Source organism: the organism of the source record quoted next, unplaced genomic scaffold (assembly GCF_019419815.1).
Source record: "Pyrus x bretschneideri cultivar Hongxiangsu unplaced genomic scaffold, Pyrus_bretschneideri_v1 Contig12, whole genome shotgun sequence".
NCBI lineage: Eukaryota > Viridiplantae > Streptophyta > Magnoliopsida > Rosales > Rosaceae > Pyrus > Pyrus x bretschneideri.
This window is the reverse complement of record NW_025999413.1, coordinates 7,462,688-7,482,964: the sequence shown is the minus strand read 5'-3', so window position 1 is coordinate 7,482,964 and position 20,277 is coordinate 7,462,688. Positions and strand designations below refer to the sequence as shown.

Genomic DNA, 20,277 nt, shown 5'->3' with positions numbered 1-20,277 from the left:
ACTTATGTCGTTGACTCACTTTTAAAATATTGGCTTTGATGGTAGTCATTTCTTTCTATTGAGGTGGCTTTTACTCATTTATTTGTATCTAATGACTCGATCATATGCTAATGAATAATGCCACTCACTTAGTCCAACTTATAAGTCATCATTTTTGTAGAGCCTGGTTTAGTCGTGTGATGCCAAGTTGGATTTTGGAGGAATTTAACTCAAGTCACATAATGGGTCAGCAATAATAATTAGATATCGAATTCACTATCTATATGAGTCAAAGTTAAAACCGCACACTTGCAAGTGGAAAATTATGCCATTAAATTATGTAAACTAATTATGAACATGAGATTCCTTCTATCATTGGAAATTTGGAAGAAAGAATTACCACTAAATCAAGACAAATTAAAACAAAATGCTTTCGAGGGACAAAATTGCAATTATCCAAAAACTAGAAAAATGAAAATTCAAAACAGAAACTTATCGTAAATAAATAAACATTTTTAAACCATTAAAATAATTTTCCCTCCATTCTCTCTCTCTCTCTCCCGCTCCAGAGTCCCACAATGACTGACTGACACACACAGCGCATTACTCCGTCCTAATTCAAACTGCAAACCCTAATTTCCCCGATCTCCCTCTCCGATTCCTCCATTTCCGATGGCCTCCAACGCCCCCGATGAGCCCTGCAACTCCGAGACCGAACCGGAAACAATAGCCCTAAGAATCAAGGAGAAGCGCTCCCGCCGCGTGAGCTTCGCCGACACCGAGATCACCTCCGTCCACATCTTCAACCGCGACGAGGACTACGACACACCTCCTGACCCCAAGCCCCAAGCCAGCTCTCAAAAAGACTTCGAACAGGCCGAGAACCCGGTGATAGGGTTTTTTAGGGACTTGGGCGGTGACAGTGACGATTTTAGGGATTCCGATGACGATGACGAAAACGACGACGGGGGAAAGTCGTTTTTCAGGCCAATTGGATCGCCCTCTCCTGGGAGTAGTGTTCCGGGCTCTGCTACCTCTAATGACGGTAAGCTATAAATTTTATCTTATTTTTGATTAATTAGTAATGAATACACAATTAGGAAAGTAAAGGAAGATTCTTTAGAGGATGTTAGTACTTAATGGCTTATGTAATTGGTGCTTTATATTACCAGCTTACATTATACTGTACTTTAAATTACTCGAAAAGGATGCCGGTAATTGAATTTGTAACTGCATAGCTTATCTTGTTGTTTGTGTTAGGTAGTAATTTCGCTGAGTGTGTAAATTTCATATGTCTTAGTCGAAAATTATACCGCATTTTATGGTTTGTTTTTGCAGAAGACAATTTCTTTGGCCCTGTCTCGGCCAATTTCATTAGACCAGGACGGTTATCTGATTCCGCGGCCTCAGATGACATTCATGAAGCTACATTAGATACTACAGCATTTTCAATGCATTACCATAGTCTTGCAAGGTCAGACTCCGGAGGAGATCTCAAGACCCCAACGGCGGTTCGCCTTGCCTTTGAAGAGAAGACACCAACCCATAATACCAATGTTACTGATTCTGGAAGCCTCATTTCTTTAACAAAACCGAAGATGGTTACCCTTCAGTCTTCTGTCCCTGCTGATAGAGTCAGAAGTGGGGAAGATTCAAATGACATGAGTATCATAGAAGAAAATCCACATAAGTATGATTATGGTAGATTATCTCCAATATTAGATGCACTTCTTGCAGGGGGCAGCAAGGATATGCATGCTGACTCAGTTGCCGTCTCTGCCACTTCAATGGCACCGAATGGGGCTGAGGTATCTGCATCAGATGAAAATGGAATTGGCCACATGAGAAATGGTAGAACTACTGAAATGGGCAATTTCGGCACCAATGACTTGTCTACTGAGGCAGAATCTGTTTCTCGTATCAAGTTGAGTGAGTCAAATGGTGGTTATCTTCATCAGACTGCTTACGATGCCTCATCTAACGGAGACCATAATCCAGCTGCTGGTGATTCTGGTGATGGCCAAGTCCAGACCCAGAATCAATTAAACAATGTAAGAATGTCTCTTGCAATCAAGATTTTGATAGAACTGTTGCCAGTGTGGTTTGATCTCATACATTTGGTGTTTTACATTAGTAGATTTGATGATGCATGTTTTAGTTGTTGTTCTGAGGGTGGTTGCATTGTTGTATGCTCTTGAACCAAAAAGGTTCTGCCAGTGCATATGATTTTATTTATTTCAAAAATTAATTCTCTTAATGGCTCAAACATCTTATCGTTTTTGTTGTTTACTGAAATGGATTTTGTGGTTGTGGTAAACGGACACTGAAAATTTCTATGGTTGGGTTCTTTAATAAAATGGGATGTGAGAATGAAGGTAATGACAGTGGAAAATTAGGAACTTGGATATTGGATTGTACAACAGAAGCTGAAATTTTAGTTTTCAGTCTTCTGGTCGACCATGATAGTTTGGTCGAATACCTGGAGTAAATGGCCACGGCTTTGTTGGAGACTATTATGGTAGTCTCATTGCCACAAATACTCGTCTAGTAGTCTAGTTATTACATTATGTACATTTTTAATCTTAACACATTATTTTGTGGTTGCATGTCCATAATCAACTTGTTCCATACTGAAATATACAATTCAACGTTATTCCATTGGATCCAGATCAAAAAAATGTCTTTTATTATGCTTGACAGTTAATGACCGGTCCTATTCTTGCCAACTGTTTAGTATGCATAATTGATGCAATATTTGTGCTTGCATTCTAGTTGAAACTTGAAATACTTATTCTCTTAATTACATGTTTATGTAACTGCACCAATGAATAAACCGTAAGGTGCTTAATAAAATAATCGTGAGTTTTTTCTTATCGGTGAACTGATGCACAGGTTTTCTTGCAGGTGAATAAGGAACTTAGTCCTGAAGATTCATCTCCAAGGGGTATGAAAAAATTGGAGTTAACTGCTGTTAATGGCAATGTCCTACCAAAAGTCAATAGTGAAGCACTTCAGTATGATGTGTTTGTCCAGCATGGACCTGATTATCGACATTCGAGTCAAGGCTTGGTACAAGAACATTCTCTTAAGGAGAAACTATATAATGTTAATAGCAATCAACATTTGGACCAACATTATAGATCACCGATGGAGGGGTCCATATTCTTGTTATCGAATACTCTTAATTTGGAAAGACACTCAGGGATAGTGACTCCATCCTCAAAACAACCAGGTTCCTTTTTAAGTGCAGAACACACAAAACATAATGAGTGGGTTTCATCAATTCAGAAAAGCATTTCTAGGTTCACGCTTCCCGAGCCTTCTCCCTGTGCTTCTAGCGTCAAAGATGGAATTGAAAAATTAAAATGTAGATTATCAAGTTACTCATCTGTGAATTCTCCCTTAATGAATGTTATGGCTGACATTGACAGAGATCTCCAATGCAAATTTTCCAATTCTCATACTGCTTGTTTAGAGAAGCAAACAGCTATGCCTGATCTCAACGGAGGACAGAAAAGCTTATTTAACATGAATAGCAATGGAAATGAGAACTCAATAAACACCAGTATGTTGAGCCAGGTTAACAAGACCACAGACCTTGATAAAGTTGAAGAGCCTCGGCATAGCATGTTTACATACACTCCTTTGAAGGATGCATACAGTACACCAAGAAACACAGTGGTTTCACCCTCTCAGCTGTCATTATCAGGAAGCAAAATGACACAGCATCTCATGTCAGAAACTCCCACAGAAGGAGCATTAATTTGTTCTGGGACTGATTCCCTATTGGCAGGTGAGCAAGAAGATACTCCTCCCCATCTGCAAATTGAATCCGAAAAGAACTTCCAATCACCTTCAAGAGGTGCAGTCATTCTGAACAGCCCGGATAAAAGCATTCAAGGTGGAGCAGAACCAATGCATTCTAAACCATATGTCTGCAGCAGCACAACTGAACCATACCTTCAGGTCAGTCTCCGTATATTTGCTCAATTTTTAAAAGAACATGGATGCTGGGCCTATGTTTTATACCACACAACTTTGCTTCGCTTGTGCATTCCATGCCCTTTTTAAACACAGTAGGCTGGGTGTTGGGCTAATGTTTGCTCAAATTTGAAAACATCTTTATATACAGTTTTGCATCCATTTGTTGGCTGCCATTAAATACTAGGCTTTTTTATTTAGAAATATGATTAATTGTTCTGTTGTTGCTTAGGGATTTGACATTTTGTTCGGGAAATGGTCAACGCAGAGCCCTTCCAGTAAAGAGTCAGGTGAGAACCCCTCCATGAAAGGGCCAATTCAGAGTCCACCCCAGGAGAATCCAACCCTCAATTCTACCGGGAGAAAGGCAATTCAGAGTTCCCTCAGTAAAGCGCCAAGTCAGAGTCCCCGCAGGAAAGAATCAACTCTGAGTCCTCCCAGAAAAGAACTTACTCAGAGTCGTGGAAAAGAACCAATTCGAAGTCCATTTGTGAAAGAGCTAACTCGAAGTCCTATCGTGAGAGACCCAATTCAAAGTCCTGAAGAACCAATTCGTAGTCCCTTCATAAAAGATATGAATTGGATTCCCTCAAGAAAAGAGTCAACAAATAGCCCCTCCAGACTGGATTCATCTTGTGCAGCAGACACTGAGAATGTGCGACCCTTTGCTGGGAAGGACCTAGTATCTCATGAGTCCAATTCAAATAGTCATCCTAGTGATGGTTGTTATCAGGGACTGCATATTTCACAAAATCCGTTTACAGGGAAAGATTCAGAGAATTCTGTCGGACAGAAACGACGAAACCTAGGAATAATTTCTGAGGATGGATACCGTACAGATACAAACCCCAGAATCCAGAAAAGTCCAAAAGTTCCCAGAATTGAGAACTGCAATCCAGAGTTCATGCTGCATCCGTCAAATAAAGGTTACAATGACAGACAGAAGTGTGGGGGTGATACAACATGGCAGTGCTGGACTGATGTGTGTACTATTTCCTGTTTTGTGTTAGTCCACTTGAATAGCCAGGTTCTCTGGCAGATATGCTAGGTATTTTCTTTTCATACATTTTCTTACTTCAGATTTCCTTCTTGCAGATTTTAGTAAAATTCTCAGGAGATACAGAACAACTGCTTTCTCCATTGGCAAGCAAACTAAATTTAAGAGCGGTATATTCCTTTCTTTTATTATTACTTTCTCCCAAGAAAAATCTAATCTGGGTGATAGAATTAACCATGTTATGCTTAAGTTTGTTATCTGTATCATGTTGGTTCACATTGCTGTTTTATCATGATCAAGTAGATTGGTGTGCTGGAAGATATGCTGGTCCACCTATTGAAGGCTAAAAAATATGGGATGCTGTGTTCCGAAGTCCAGTCTCAGGTTTGAATGATCAATCAGGGTCTGTTACGGACATGTTTACATAGTATAGTCGGACCACATTGCATTCTTTAAATCTATAGAGCATCTACACTTTCAATTTTTATACTGACACTGGTATTTAATGCATACAGAAGTTCGACTGCCTCAATGTTGGGCATAAAAGGTGGTGTCTTTCATCATGCCTGTTATGATTATGTAGTTTAGATTCTTACGTGTCCAAGAATGTGGTTTAGCTTAATAAGCATTGACATTAACCTTTGCAGAGTAGCTGAAGCAAGACTGCTGCTTTATAAAATAGTGTATGAAAAGGCAAAATTGCAGTTAATGCAAGTGAAGCGTGATAAATTACAGGTTTGTATTTAAAAAAAATATTAATTAAGGTTGGCTCGCTTATGTTTTTCATCTCTGGATATGCATACAGTTTGTCACCAGGACTTATACTTGCCTGCAGAGTAGAGTACAGCTCTTAAGCTCTGCAATTCAGAAGTCTCAGATGCTGAAATTAAATTACATCTGTTGTCTGTCTGAACCTAGTGAACGGGAGACTCATGTTGATGATAGTCATCGTCAATCCTCTTTAGTTAATTCTGAGGGTGAACAAGAGGTAATCATCAATTCTAAGATTGGAGATCCATTTACCATTGTCCTGTCCCTGCAATCATAGCTTCAGTAATTGTTCTTGCCAAGTTATCTGTCTGGTCTTGCCAAATGATCTGTCTGGTTTTCCTCTAATTTTTAAACAAAAGGATTTTAAACACTTGAGAAAACTGTTACAAAGATTGTAAACTAGAGAAATCTATTGTAACTACAAAGCAAGGTGAATGATTCTTTTTTTTTTTTTTTCAAAAAATTACATGAGATTGTGTATTTGCCATAGAAATGCGATTTTATTTACTAGGCAGATCCTACCTACTCTATTGGGAATATATTAATCAGAGTTTACTATTCTTTAAACTTTTCCTGCGAACCAAATTCCAAGAAAGATGCACTAAATAAAATTATTAGTAGAATTTGAAAACAGGTGACAGGTTTCTGTTGTAAACACTCCAGAGGATTGTATAAGATGAATACAGCATAAGAAAACAGTTCTTCTTCCTTTGCCTTTCTCAAACAACCAGTTCAGCTTATAGATATTACAAAAAATAATTATGTGAAGATAACCCAGTTTCAGGTCATGATTTTTGTTTGTATATTCCTTTTTATTGTCAGGCTTCCTGTGATAATGTAAGCACAATGAGGCAGGAGCTTAAAGCTTTGGACAGAGATGTAAAAAGCTTAAGCAATTTCTTTCACAGCCACTGCAAGTTGAAAGGAGAACCAAGTTGCGCTGATACTATTTCTTTAGTTCAACATCATCTCAAGACAAGAACATGTTGCAGGATTATTTGTCATGATTTGCAGGTTATTCTTATTCATGATATGACTTTTCAGACACGAAACAAATGTCTTATGTCACTAAGAGACCTGTGATTTCAACAGCTACGGAAAGTTGATCATTTTGAGATTAAGAATGGCCATTACAAAATTCTTCTCAGTTATCATGGTTACCTCTTGCAAAGGTTTTTTCTTCTTCTCGTTGGCTGTTCTTTTGGCTGAGTCGCGTATTTTCTTTCTTACTACCAAATTCAAGTATGACATGTGATATCATGTTGATGAGACACAGGTTTACGGGTACTGTGGGCCCAGCATCAAACATAGTCATCTCACACAGTTTCAATTACATAAAAATCACAAAGGTACTGAAGTCAATAAGTTGTTTATTTTGTTATTTCTTTTCTGAATGGTTAGATTTTTTTGACATCAGGAATTCCCAAACATGGACGTTCAAGTTGCATTTGGTTTTGTGCTAAATGCTGAGGCCACCAAGAAAAGTTCTGATTTGAGATGTTTTCCTTTGGCACAAGAAACACAAGTATGTTACCATTTAAGTGAATGGAATTTTTTACGTGCATTAGTTATAGGAATTGTGGTACTGGGTTTCGATTCCTATAGGTTGTGGACTATGTATGACTGTCAAAGTGGGTAATATGTTTCTAACTCCACATTCTAGACTGCGCTTTCACTTCGGTCCATATATAATGCAGGTAACACGTTCACTGCTAAGAAATCTGCTAGACGTGGTTGAGGAAGTGCACCTGGCTCGGTTTGAGATTGTAAATTTGATTCAAACAACTTTTCAAACTCCATCTGGTAACAAATAAACTGAAAATGTGATAATCAATTTGTTTATCCAAACTTTCACTGAATCAGTTTGTGTATCTGTACTAAAATCTGGTTATATGTTCTTGTTCTATAGCTGAGCAGCTTGATCTGAAGCTTTGTTTCCTCAACTTTAAGAGTGGTAGACAGGTGGCAGTGACTCTTGACATGACCTGTTTGAAAAGGTAGAGTCCTATCCAATTTCCTTGATTATCTTTTTGCTTATCTGATGTAGAATTTTATTCCAATATTGATTGGCTGGATACAATCCAGCGACTCCCGTATAATGAGTATTTAAGCATTGTATGTCGCTGCTGCAAATTACTATTGTCCTGTTAGGATTGTCTAGTTAACAATGGGATGCGAGATTATACGCAAATGTTTGTTGTTACTAGTCTGTCAGTATCCTCTATTGAGATAATATGCAAATGTTCGTCGTTACTTAATCAGTCAGAATCGTCTTTGCCTTCCATACCACAATGTGCTTTATACGTATATATACCTTAGTGCTTTGAGTAAGTAGTGACTTGTTTGTTGGATTCTGGACAGTGGGGTTTATCCCTCGGAGATTCTTCCGCATCAGATACAGGCTTCCTCCGTATCTGCAGTGGAAAAGGCGCTGCCCGAGTCACTATTAGCTGAAATGAGAGCTGCAGCTGAGATTCTTGAATCTGGATATACGAGAATAAAGAGGCTCTGTAAGTGTATCTCCAATGTGGTGTAACTTCACACACGTATTTCCAAGGGAGGTGAAGCGTGTCGCCAATAAGTCGTTGGAATTTAACTTAGGTTACCGTAGTCGTATGTATATGTATATTTTTTTTATTTTGAGAAGAGCGTAGTCGTATATATAGCTAGAGATGGTTCGACAACTCGGATTTTTCTCACCCAAATCCTAGAGGGCAGTTTTTTTTTTTTTTTAATCAAGTTCTATCGCTCGAGCCGTGCAAGGTCACTAACATATTGAACTTGTTGTGGTTGAGCACACATGCTTCTCTTTGTTGTAAGTTCAACAATTATATAACCAGCAATTCATTCATATTTTTGCTACTACGACAACAAAGCCTTATCTTACTAAATGAGGTCGGCTGTATGAATTTTAAAACGTCACTGTCTTCGATTTTGCGTTAAAATTTCTGTTAGCTTCAAATACTTTTTGCCATTGACCCCAAAAAAAAAAAAAAAAAAAAAAACGAATCGTTAGTAGGGTAGAAGGGGGATTTTATTTATTTTTTAAGACCAAAAGAAAAGTGGAAAAGGGATATTTTGTTGGTGCAATGTCGACTAGTCTTTTGTGAAAAATTGGAATCTCCCATATAAATCGACAGTTGGATGTGTCATGGGCTAGACTTGCGGAAGCTATCGTCGGCTTGTAAGGGAGAAGATATTATTTGTCCAAAAGAAAAAGTGCGAGATATTTTCTTGGTCTAATCTTTAGAAAAAATCTGGGTTGAATGGTCAAATGGCACCCAACCTGTTTTCATGCGGGCGGTTGCCTCAGTGGACAATTTATCCTTAATCGTTACGAAATGTAATTTCTGGTTTGCAAAAATTGTATCGGGACTTGGATTTTGATGGGACAGGTGGAGATTTTTCACTTAGAGCAAAACGGTAATATGCCAAGAGTTTGTCCAATCGATAACTCATAATTGTTTACATGGCCTACTTTGGATTTGAGGAATACTAATAATAATCGTCTTTTAATGCTTATTGACGTTAATAATCACTTACGTGAGCAAACTGATAATAGGCAAGAGTTTGTCCAATGGATGACTCAATTGTTGGCGACGGTGTGCCGTATGTTGAGTTTGAAAAACGTTAGTGATAGTTGTCTTTTAACGCACATTAACGGTTGACAATCACTTACATATGTTAACAAGTGTTGACGTGCCGCATTTGGGTTTGAAACCATCAACAATTGATAATCACTCACGTGCAATGATTTTCCTCATCTCGTGTTTGAAAATGCAAATGGCAATCACCCACTCTTGACATTACTGGATTTGTGAGTCCACAATCACATCTAATTGTCCCACGCACGAGCTTTCCTTACTACTGTTCATGGGTGACTTTCATATATATCTTTAACTTCCACTCGAGCAAGCTACCCTTTCTACGTGCAAGATTAGCAGATATATAATTAATAATTATAAATCATGGAGAGCCCAAGAATATTCTGGTATGCAAAACTTAGGTCAACTTCTTAATTTTCTTTCTTTTTGCTGGACTTCAATGATACGCTTGCTAATAACCCCAATTATTTGGTATCTTTTGTCCTTTATCAATGGCACGGGGAGTCACTGGTTGCCTTGTCCACCAGGAAGTCCACCAAGGTTTAGATATGAGAGGATATCACGGGGGCACGTGGCATGATCTGAAGGGGTCAAATTATGCAGAAGAAGGTTACTTTGGTAAATACAAATTAACATAGTATTAAAATTGAAAGATATGGAAAAAGGGAAGCACTTTTTGTGAAAGTGCGGTTTGTAAGTTGAATCTCACATTTATTTTTTTGTTCAGTTCGAGTGGCCTTTCAGCTGCCTTATCTCTTATTACAATTAGTATATAAATTGGGTAAATCTTGTATATATTCTCCACTAACCACAATACATAATACATAGTTTACCTTAATACATCTGATTAAGCTCATCTAATATACTTATCTTCCTATCACCTCCCCACTTTTTTTTGTTGCTTCCAACTCCTTTGGGGTTTGGCCATTTGTATGATTTTGGTATGATAAACAACTACCCTAGCTTTTGTGATATATTGGGGGTTAACTCTAACTTTGGGAAGCAACTTACTTGCAATTAGAGGCGGCAAATTAACTTGTTGGATTGTTAATGGTTCTCCGTTATGACCCGTTTAATATCAACATAATATAGAGGTGGAATTGGTAATAATGATGAGGGTGTAAGGTGAATTCAAATTTAATGGGTATTAGCCACCTCTAATTGCAACGCGCTATATTTCTTTTACTATTTGCTTCTCTCATTGCAGGATAAGTCACGTGGTCATTTGAGGAGAGAACGAAGACAAAACATTGTACATTTGTTGCATGTAAGTTCTCTTCTAATCAACCTTAGGGATATGATAGGTATAAATCGTCATTAACAAACATGAAACAAATGAATATACATACACCTTATTGCATGTAAATTTCTTTTCTAATTAGCTCAGATGTTATTATAGGTAAAGAATCGTCATTAAGAAAAAACAACAAAAATGAAGAAGTATACACATAGTTACATGCAAGTCTCTTTCACGATCAATTCCGATGCCATAATAGGTATGGAATCTATCATTTTTAGAAAGGTAAGAAAAGGTACATTCATACACAATAACCTTATCCTTATGATGTATTATGGTTTTATCCAATTCAATCATGTACGACGGACATGTTCGATTCTAATCAGATTGTGTAATAAGCAATGCATGTGAAATATAAGGTGAGATGGATGCACCGTAGTTATGGTAGGCCTTAGGAAGTAAAATGTGCAATTGTAGGGTGTAGTAGGTCCCATGACATATGACTCATGAGAGGACCTATTATTTTTGAATGTCAAATTAATATATTGGACATTTGAGACTTTATTTTCACTTTTTGGAGAGTCTTGTTCATGTCAAGTTGCCTCGTCCACACTCATATGAAGGTTTCTAGAGCTTAAAGGATTGGATTTATGGGGATGTAGCAGCTAGGCGAGGGTACAAAAGAAAAGTACCCTAAGATTGGATTGGATGGCCGTCTAAGGCATCACAATCAAATGAAAACTAAAATCAAATCAGATACGAAATAAGTCGGTTAACGAGCGCGTTATTTTATTATTAATTGAATATCTTATTTCGTAAATTAAAGTGTTATTTTATCACAATCTTAAAAAGGAGACAAATTTAATTGTAGCCAGTTGTTTAGTACATTGTATTTGTTCACTTACATTTGAAATCAAATCTTCCTCCCTGTAAAATAGATTAGTGGTTTATTAAGTTCAAATAAAACCTTTACATCAGCATCTAAGGTATTAAAAGTTCAAATTAGCTCTATATGATATGATTCTATCTTAAGACTTGTTTGGAAGTGCTTTTAAAATGGCTGAAAGAGTTTTTGGAGAAAACGTTTTTTGGCTCTAAAAGCACTTAAAATGTTTCATGCAAGAAGCACATAATCGGTGCTTCTTGCTTGAAGCATTTTAAGTGCTTTTCAAAGATTCACTTGCATTCTTACTAAAGATTAGTACCAAAAATATTTTTCTCAAAATACTTTCAGACATTTTAAAAACACTTTCAAACTAACCCTTCAACTATTATAGAACATTACTTTGTAAGAAGAAAAAAATAACAAAGGAAAAAATCAGACCAAGGGAAACAAATAAACAAAAAATCTAGGGACAGATGGTGAGATAAGAGACTAGGACATGTGACATGCCAACATCATGTGGAATTAGTCCATGGAAAGGGATCCTTCGGATGCCTTCCATCTAATCCTCCTCATCAAACAATTCGGATCCTTAAAATTTGATTTAACAATTAAAAATAGAGATCTACTCTAAAAATTATAGTAATTTTCGCTGTTGGATCAAATTTTAAAGATTATAATTATTTGATAAGAAAAATTAAATGGAAAGAATCCGAAAAGGATGAGAACTACAAGGAAGCACTTTTAAATCGCTTTCCCACCTTATTTCTCCAAAAAAAAAAAAAAAGAAAAAAAAAAAGGAAAATAGAATTCCCAAATGAAATGAAAAACAGAGAATGAGAGAGAGAGAGGAGATATTAAGAGAGAAAGTTAGCTTGGAAAATTAAATATGAATTTATATGATGGAGGGACCTAGAAAAGTGAAGGGCCTAACTTTTTCCTTTCACTATGAAAAGGACAGGGACCCACACCAAGTAATGCACTTTTGATTAACTTTGCTGAAGTCACCATCTATGGAGCCCCTCTGACACCTTCACACCCACCCCTCCCCCTCCTCCCCAACCCAATCTTTCTATCCTTCTCATCTCCACACAAGAAGAGCAAGAAAATTTGGGAAACCCCCCTTCTCCCAACCAAAAAAAAAAAAAATCCCAGAAAACCCAAAAGAGTTCATACCTTTAGGGTTCCTTCACAAGCTTGTAGATTTGTATTTCTTTTGTAATAAAAAAAAAAATTCAAAAGCTGCCTGTACACCGATCTTATCCTCCTCTCTCTTGGTAAAGTTTCCTGAATGTTCTCTGTATGTTGGCTTTTTGTTTCTGTTACTAATTTTCAGGCTTATTTGTAGTTCAAAGTTTTATTGGGTGTTTGTAGTAGATTTACTTTGATTTTTCCTCTGTTGGTGGGTCTGACAATTCTCATCTGAAAATTCAGATGGTGTGAAATAATATGTAGGGCCTAATTGAATTACCCTTTTATTCATTTTTTTTGTTTTGATGAGATATTTGAAGCCAAAATCTTTGCTGAAAAGCTTGTTTAATCTGTCTGTTCACCCAAAAGTTTGTACTTTTTGTGTTTTTGGTGATGCAAGATTGTTAAATTTATTTACTTTTTTTACTTGCTGGTTATGTTTTCTTGATATCTGCAAATTTGGTTTTTTTGTATGAATTTGATGTTGTGAAGCCCTTGTTTGAAATGATATTTTGGATTTAGGATCCAATTTTTTTCAGATTAGTACTTGGAGCATCTCCTAGACAAGTGAAAAATGATCTGAAAGTTTTTATGTATTTGATAATTGACATAGTAAGTTCCTTGTTTCGATTTCGTTCTCTACGAAAACTTGTTCATGTTCTTCCTGTAAGATCTTTTGACAGCAATAATACTGAATTTCTGTTTATGATGTTGTTTGAAGGTTGTAGTCAGATATATTCAGCAGAATTGTTGTCTTTCTGAGAAGCTGGTTTCGGTTAGATTCGTATATAGTTTGGATACAATTTGGAAATTTTTGACTGGAAGAGGAGAGAAAAAAAGTTGAAGCATGGGTTACATGTGTGATTTCTGCGGGAATCAAAGGTCCATGGTGTACTGCCGGTCTGATGATGCATGCTTGTGTTTATCGTGTGATAGAAATGTTCACTCTGCAAATGCCCTCTCTAGGCGTCACTCGAGAATACTTATTTGCGATAGATGCAATTCGCAACCCGCATTTGTAAGATGCACAGAAGAGAGAATGTCTCTTTGTCAGAATTGTGATTGGATGGGTCACGAAGCATCTACCTCAGCTTCCATGCATAAGAGGCAGGCACTTAATTGTTACACTGGCTGCCCATCATCTGCCGAACTGTCGTCTATCTGGTCATTTGTATCAGAATTACCTTCTAACGGAGAATCTGCTTGCGAGCAGGAAATGGGATTGATGAGCATCGCTGACAACAGCACCGCAACCGATTGGAACCAAAGTGAAAGTAACACCAGGCAAAATGCATCCGGTGCAGATGAAGTGAATGCTACGCATTCCATGCATAAGTCTGGTGTTCTGGTTGGTTCCCCTTCGTTGCCTGAACGTAATCATGCTCGTCATGTTGTTGGCCAGCTGTCTGGATCTGTAAATGCTTCATTGCCCAAGGTAATTTTCTTTTCCAAAATTATGATCTCAATACAACACTGGGTACAATCTATTCTCTAAATCCTTGTGTGTGATTTTGTTCTAAGTTTAAAATTCTTCATCAATGACGTTTGCAATTTCGTGTTATGATTATACAGCTGTACTCTCATGGGCCCAAAGGTTCTGGACTCCCTGAAGATGATGACCTTTGTGATGGTTTCGATATGGATGAAATGGATTTGAATCTTGAAAATTATGATGAACTGTTTGGTGTATCTTTCAATCACTCCGAAGAGCTTTTCAAGAATGGTGGGATTGATAGCTTGTTTGGGGCAAGGAACATGTCCAGGGATTATCAAGATGCGGTTGCTGCTGAGGTAATTTTGTCTCCTTACTTTCGTGCTTTACGATCGAACTTTCTTGATCTCTATTTGTTCATTGGCTGGGCTGTTGTCTTTAGACTATACTGTGTAACTAAAAATTTGCTTTATTTTTATCTTACAAGTAGCCATTCTGAACTTGTGTGGTTTTTCTTTCTTAATTTAGTTGGTAAGCATGTCCAGATTTGAGTTTATAAAGTGTACTTGTGGTTAACTATTAGTGTTTTTTTATTCAGGGGTCTTCAGTTGGACTGGGAAATACACCGCAGCCAGTGTACAGTAACACGGCATCTGCTGATTCTGTAATGAGTACGAAAACTGACCCAATTATTTGCTTTCCGGTAAAACAAGCACATTCAAACCTTTCATTTTCGGGCGTTACTGGAGAGAGCAGTGCTGGTGATTGTCAAGATTGTGGGGCTTCCTCAATGCTTCTCATGGGAGAGCCGCCATGGTGTTCTCCTTGCCCTGAGAGTTCCATGCAATCGGCTAACCGTAGTAATGCTGTTATGCGTTACAAGGAAAAGAAGAAGGCACGCAAGTAAGTGTACTCCAAAAAGTAAATATATTAGTGCACGCGCACGCGCACACTGCTACTTGTTTATCATTCATTTATTCAGCCAGCAATTTTTTTCTAGTTTCTTCACCTCTTTGTATGACCACTTCTCGGAGTAGTCTTATGTTTTTTTCTTATTATTCGCCGTTTATAGAAGATGCAAGTATATAGGGTGTCTTGATTTCTTTCTGTACTTTCTTCTGGTTGAAGTGGTTACACTTTCACGGAAGTCTTATTTGGTCATGAAATTTTGCGCTGTTCCTCTCAACTGAACATCCATATTTTCTGTTGTCTTTTTGATAGGTTTGAGAAAAGGGTGAGGTATGCTTCTCGCAAAGCAAGGGCGGATGTAAGAAAGCGTGTGAAGGGCCGCTTCATTAAAGCTGGTGAAGCTTATGATTACGACCCCTTGAACCAGGCCAGAACCAGAAGCTATTGAGTACAATTTTTAACCAATTTTTTATAAAACAAAAGAAACAATTGCTGTTTGATTGTTATTACGTTACGGGAGAAGAAACTGATGCATCTCTCTTGTGCAGTGAAAAGATGTATGATTGTACCACAGGGCCTTGGTTTCGTCCGGAGATAAGAATTGATGCAAACGGCCAGGTTCTGATGCTTCGCTAATAAAGTGGAGGAGCAACTTTCGATTCTACATCACGATGACCGATTGATTGATCATGACACTATCCAGAGCGTTTGTTTCCCCTTATGTTTCTCTGGGAGAAGTTCATCAGTTCAATTGTTCTCCCGGGAGGATTCACATTGGTCTTCCAAACCATTACTATGCTTGATGTCTCGATTGTCCTGTTATTATATTTTTTCGCCCTCCTGCTCCGATAAAAGTGGCTGCCAAGGCATCTTGGTGGCTGAACGCATGTAGTTTCCAGACCATTAGATTAGCTGCGATTGTTCTTTTTTTTCCCTTTTTTCTGTTCATTTGACATACACAGGATCTGTACGTATGCCGTTGAGAGTTATGAGCTCTGACACAAGACCTTCGTAAGGTAAGACGTTAAACTCGGAACTTGTAAATTTTTCGGTTTCATTTTTGTTGGCCTGGGTAGACAAGAACAGGATGGTTTACATATGCAGTTAGTTTGTAGTTATGCCGAGGGAGATGTTATTCGCTTTTGTTGTCATAAAATGTATAAGTATCTGAACTGGACTTCAGTTCACCTTGTAATTTTAGTGTATCGTATTCGAAACTGATAATGTATTGTCAATTTTGCGTTTTTTCTGTTGTATTAAAAACGTATTCAGTTTCGCAAGCGATCTGAAGATCTTGGGAAACGCATCTGTTTCAACGATAACAATTCAGCGATGGCAACCATCATCTTCTATAGCATCATCTTCTGTAGCATTTCAATGCTCTGCTCTCAAATCAAGCTCAACCCTTAAAACCAAATGTCATGGTAGAACCAAGAGGATCCTCTTTGTGAGGATTGTGTTCGTTTATCGTATATCGATGTTCGTTTATCGTATATCGTACGGTCAGTTTTCGTCAGTTTTCGTCAGGTATGGTAGAAAGGCTAAAAAGTGTGGAATCGGAATTGAGGTCAAGCAAAACCGAAAAAAACAAGGTAAAAGAAAATTTTGCACAGAATGAAGAGCAATAACAAAGAAACTGAAAGCAGAAGAGGTTGATCATGTACATATTTTCGCCAATCGCATCATAAAACACTCATTTATAACGACCAGTAGCAACAAGGATAACATACGTTTACAAAAAGTGTGCAATCAGCACAGAGCTGTTTGTTCAGTTCCACAGCATCAATCATCATTGGAACTATCTCCAGCCACCCTTCCAATGTCATCTTCCGCAACGGTATCCTGTATGAAAATTGCAGAGCAAATGTCACTGGAATCAATAATAGCAGCTAGAAGTGTATTGTGTCACGTGTTTAGGTGAGTGCGGGAGAGTGTCTTTGACAAGTGAAACACTTAACCAAGATGTGATTACAGATGCTTACCGGCATCTTATCCCAGTCTTTCAATTTGGGATTTGTGAGCATGTAGTTATCTCTTAATGGTGCCCAGGCAGGCCCTTCCCCATCCACTGCACCTTTAGACGTGTGAGCCTGCATGTTAAATCACTCTCAGTAAACATTGGCCTTTGGCACTACCAACAATGTTATGGAACCAAGTGGTAGGAAGATAGTTACATATCAGGAAAGGACCTTCAACATCAGATATCGATCCTCCAGACAAATTTTTGAATATAAGAACAAAGAATATGTACAACCATATATGGTACATAACATATATGATTGTTCAAAACTTTGAATATAAGAAACAAGAATGTCTACAACCACTCCTTCCACCAGTGACGAACAGCAAGATGGTAAAATGCTGTGGGAGAATGGAAAGGAACTGATAAAGGAAAAAGTAGCTAACCTTCAAAGATGTTTTGCCCAACTCGGAAAAGAATGCTTCTTTCCTCCGCTTTTTTATCACTGGAATTATTTAAACAACAATATAGGTAGATTAAACACATATATTGAACAGAGGTTTCCACACTTTAAACAAACAAGTGCTCTACGGGTCTCACCAACAAAAATAACTAAGCATAAAATAATTCCCCCCTCCCAAAAAAAACCTGAGCAAGGATCATAAGTATATATGGCATAACAATGCAATTATCATGGAAGGTGACTCGGTGAGTAAAGTAAGAGTGGAAAAAGATCTTTCGGTTAGTTAGAGAATGTGTGAGGCTGCTTGGAGGACAATTGATGAGGAAGAGACAAAGAGTCCCCTCAAAAGGCCTCACCGCATACACTGAACTAATATATGCCTCCTAACTAAGCCAATATGAAATCCAAATCAATTCATATGGCTACTCAAAGAGGCAGTAAATAAAATAAAATAAAAGCATCACAAAACAACTGTTATTAACAGAGACTAGAGACTACCGCAGGTTTGTTCAACCCTGTATACGATATGATCGCAACATATTGCTTTTACTTCAGTGTAAAATTTTAGAACTAACTCAATCAGAGTTAATATCTGAAACTTAACAGCGTAATTGGCAAGAAGGAGGGTGTCAAATTGTAGCCGCAGTACTAAGAACACACCTTTGGCATCTTTAAACTTGGAAGGATTCAATCCTTTCTGAGCATTTTGTGCCTTGTTGACCTGCATTAGACATAAAAAGGAGCTCATGATTCAATGTGGCACAACGGAAACAATCTTATTATCATAACATAAAGAACAAGCAAACAATTAGATTCACGTAAAGCAACTTACAGCATTGAACAACTTCACCACTAAACATCCAGCGTTGCACACGGTAAATGTGAGCTAAGTCAGTATGAGAAACAAATTTGATAACTCCCATAAGACAAATAACACTCGATCACATATATCTTAACCAAGTGGGAAAAATTTCGGTACCTCCTTTAGTAGCAACACCGATTAGAAACTTTTCGTGTGTGTCTAAATAGTTGGCCGGCATCACATGCCCCTTTTCTATCACCTATCAAATCAAAACAATCTACACAAATAAGCATTAAACCTCTCAAGGAAAATGTTGGATGCATACACATTACAATTAAAAACAAAATCGAAGTTGTGAACTACCGTGTGCTTTTCCTTCTTAGCCTCGCCCTTTGCCTTGCGCTCGGACTGCTCCTCGGCAAGCTTTTCTGCAACAAGCTTCTTGTGCGCCGACATCACGGGTCCCTGCAAAGCAATCAAACATTTTCCTTTAACACACAACAAACTCCCAAAAACTAAAGAATTAGACATAGCAGCTCAATTCTATATAACTCACCACTGCATCCTGAGAAACAGACTTCTTGATTATACTCCTGAATGCCAACCTAAACGCGTTGCAACCCTCCGAAAACTTCATGATTCCGGGCAGAATCTCGCCGTGCTCCTCGTCATCCGAAAAGCCATCATCCCTATTGTGACCACCAACACCTTCCTCCGCCTCTTCCCCTGAAGACGACCCACCACCGCCACTCGGCTCCTCCTCATTGTTTCCCAACGGTTGCGGATGCGGTTTCGGTTTCACATGTTCCTGTTTGGACTCCTCCTCCTCCTCCTCCGAATCGTACTCCCGGGCTCGTTTAAGAAACAGTTTCTTCATTTTCTTGTTAATCTTCTTCGGCTTCATGGCTCTGATTTCCTCCGACGAATGTAACATCTTCGCCCTCTTCTTTGCCTTGGAGCCCTTCTTCTTCCCTATTTTCCGCTTCCTTGGCTCTGCTGCTTCTTCTGGAAGATGGTTTTCTTCGGCCATGGCGTCCTGTGCTCCAGACCAAATCAAGGTTGAATCTTTGGCCGCCGCCGCCGCTGCTGCTTCAGCCGATAACTGGCTGGGAACAAAGAATAATTAATACCAGAGAAGGAACTGTGACCCGGCGGCACTACTCGCGAAGAAGAAGATGGTTTGCCCTATTCTTGTCATTTTAATATTTCTTTAGACGATGTCGTTTTACTAAAGGGTTTTTTTTTTTAACTTTAATGAAAAGTTTCCGTACTATTCACTTTAACGAAAAACCACATTTTTACACTAAAAAGTTAATCTTGTAGTATTCATTTTATCTTTTATTTTATCTTTATCGTTAAAACTCAAAATTTTTAAGCTCTTTTCATTAGTTTTTTTTTTTTTTTTTCAATTGTAGCACTTGATGCAGTATTTGAGAGGCGAAAAGTAAATTATGTTTATGGATTCTGATGCAAGTTTGATCTTCATCGATTTTGTCACGAACAATTTAGGTTGTTACTTGTTGAAAACTTAAACAGTTTCTGTTGATACCTATTCACTTTTTAAAACAATTTCAATTGTCATCAACCGAAAGCTCTATCGCAGTATGACTACTAATATGTGCATCATATAAAATTCATGCACGATGAAAAATATGAAGCCATACTTAAGTAGAGCCATCCAATAGTCGATTAGTGTTCTATTCGTCATAAATAAGGTTTTTTAATCTACGTGTGTGATTATCTTTGCTCTTAGTAATTAAGGTTTACTTTGTTCTATACCGAAGAGAGTAAATCTGAAATCTTGAAGGAAATGATTTTTTTCGTGTAAGGTTATCTTTATACATGCAACGTTACAGAGGCGGTATGCTCTTGGAGAGAAAAATCATGAATGCAAAAATCGTCTTTCAATCTTTACATGTTCTTATTTTTGTGAGCACTGTTTTATGCAATTGGTCATCGTCCGATTAATCTTTAGGTGTTTGAAAATTAAGAAATGATGTCTAAACCTGCTTAAGCGTCTGTTCAGACTTGCCTAGGAGCTCGTCTAGGTCGCAACTCTAACTTTGA

General features: G+C 37.9%; 3 protein-coding genes and 1 non-coding gene across 6 annotated transcripts; 2 read left to right on the top strand and 2 right to left on the bottom strand.

Moving 5' to 3' along the window:
• The first annotated feature begins 527 nt into the window (after positions 1-527).
• On the top strand, positions 528-8,593 carry LOC125474482. 2 transcript variants are annotated; one of them, XM_048578285.1, is made up of 16 exons: positions 528-1,024; positions 1,318-2,030; positions 2,884-3,945; positions 4,229-4,942; positions 5,056-5,127; positions 5,261-5,341; positions 5,473-5,504; positions 5,605-5,692; positions 5,793-5,945; positions 6,551-6,742; positions 6,821-6,900; positions 7,005-7,077; positions 7,146-7,253; positions 7,426-7,531; positions 7,638-7,725; positions 8,090-8,593. In XM_048578285.1, exons 1-16 carry the CDS (start codon positions 652-654, stop codon positions 8,262-8,264), a joined length of 4,110 nt encoding a protein of 1,369 aa, XP_048434242.1. In that variant the 5' UTR covers positions 528-651; the 3' UTR covers positions 8,265-8,593. The 2 variants fall into 2 exon arrangements, with proteins under 2 accessions (XP_048434242.1, XP_048434241.1); XM_048578284.1 differs by having other exon boundaries at positions 4,193-4,942.
• A 3,919-nt stretch (positions 8,594-12,512) lies between these two features.
• On the top strand, positions 12,513-16,230 carry LOC125474480 (zinc finger protein CONSTANS-LIKE 9-like). 2 transcript variants are annotated; one of them, XM_048578282.1, is made up of 7 exons: positions 12,513-12,730; positions 13,167-13,256; positions 13,366-14,079; positions 14,217-14,435; positions 14,675-14,979; positions 15,298-15,433; positions 15,534-16,230. In XM_048578282.1, exons 3-6 carry the CDS (start codon positions 13,492-13,494, stop codon positions 15,431-15,433), a joined length of 1,248 nt encoding a protein of 415 aa, XP_048434239.1. In that variant the 5' UTR covers positions 12,513-12,730; positions 13,167-13,256; positions 13,366-13,491; the 3' UTR covers positions 15,534-16,230. The 2 variants fall into 2 exon arrangements, with proteins under 2 accessions (XP_048434239.1, XP_048434238.1); XM_048578281.1 differs by lacking the exon at positions 13,167-13,256 and having other exon boundaries at positions 12,514-12,730.
• A 370-nt stretch (positions 16,231-16,600) lies between these two features.
• Positions 16,601-19,255, bottom strand: LOC125474481 (RRP15-like protein). The gene is made up of 8 exons (XM_048578283.1): positions 18,767-19,255; positions 18,574-18,675; positions 18,388-18,469; positions 18,241-18,260; positions 18,069-18,129; positions 17,392-17,450; positions 16,968-17,075; positions 16,601-16,827 (listed from the first exon to the last, which is right to left on the bottom strand). Exons 1-8 carry the CDS (start codon positions 19,238-19,240, stop codon positions 16,768-16,770), a joined length of 966 nt encoding a protein of 321 aa, XP_048434240.1. The 5' UTR covers positions 19,241-19,255; the 3' UTR covers positions 16,601-16,767.
• On the bottom strand, positions 17,697-17,806 carry LOC125474596. Its single transcript, XR_007256066.1, has one exon. It is a non-coding gene; the product is annotated as a small nucleolar RNA U19 (small nucleolar RNA).
• Positions 19,256-20,277: the final 1,022 nt, after the last annotated feature.

Excerpts from the sequence above, each read along its gene's own strand:
- LOC125474482 (XM_048578284.1), top strand. The coding sequence starts at position 652 with ATGGCCTCCAACGCCCCCGATGAGCCCTGCAACTCCGAGACCGAACCG. Across the intron at positions 2,031-2,883 it reads CCCAGAATCAATTAAACAAT|GTGAATAAGGAACTTAGTCC; the intron begins GTAAGAATGTCT and ends GTTTTCTTGCAG. Across the intron at positions 4,943-5,055 it reads CATGGCAGTGCTGGACTGAT|ATTTTAGTAAAATTCTCAGG; the intron begins GTGTGTACTATT and ends TCCTTCTTGCAG.
- LOC125474481 (XM_048578283.1), bottom strand. The coding sequence starts at position 19,240 with ATGGCCGAAGAAAACCATCTTCCAGAAGAAGCAGCAGAGCCAAGGAAG. Across the intron at positions 18,130-18,240 it reads TGGTGAAGTTGTTCAATGCT|GTCAACAAGGCACAAAATGC; the intron begins GTAAGTTGCTTT and ends TGTCTAATGCAG. Across the intron at positions 17,076-17,391 it reads TGGGCAAAACATCTTTGAAG|GCTCACACGTCTAAAGGTGC; the intron begins GTTAGCTACTTT and ends TTTAACATGCAG.
- LOC125474480 (XM_048578282.1), top strand. The coding sequence starts at position 13,492 with ATGGGTTACATGTGTGATTTCTGCGGGAATCAAAGGTCCATGGTGTAC. Across the intron at positions 14,080-14,216 it reads TAAATGCTTCATTGCCCAAG|CTGTACTCTCATGGGCCCAA; the intron begins GTAATTTTCTTT and ends ATGATTATACAG. Across the intron at positions 14,436-14,674 it reads AAGATGCGGTTGCTGCTGAG|GGGTCTTCAGTTGGACTGGG; the intron begins GTAATTTTGTCT and ends TTTTTTATTCAG.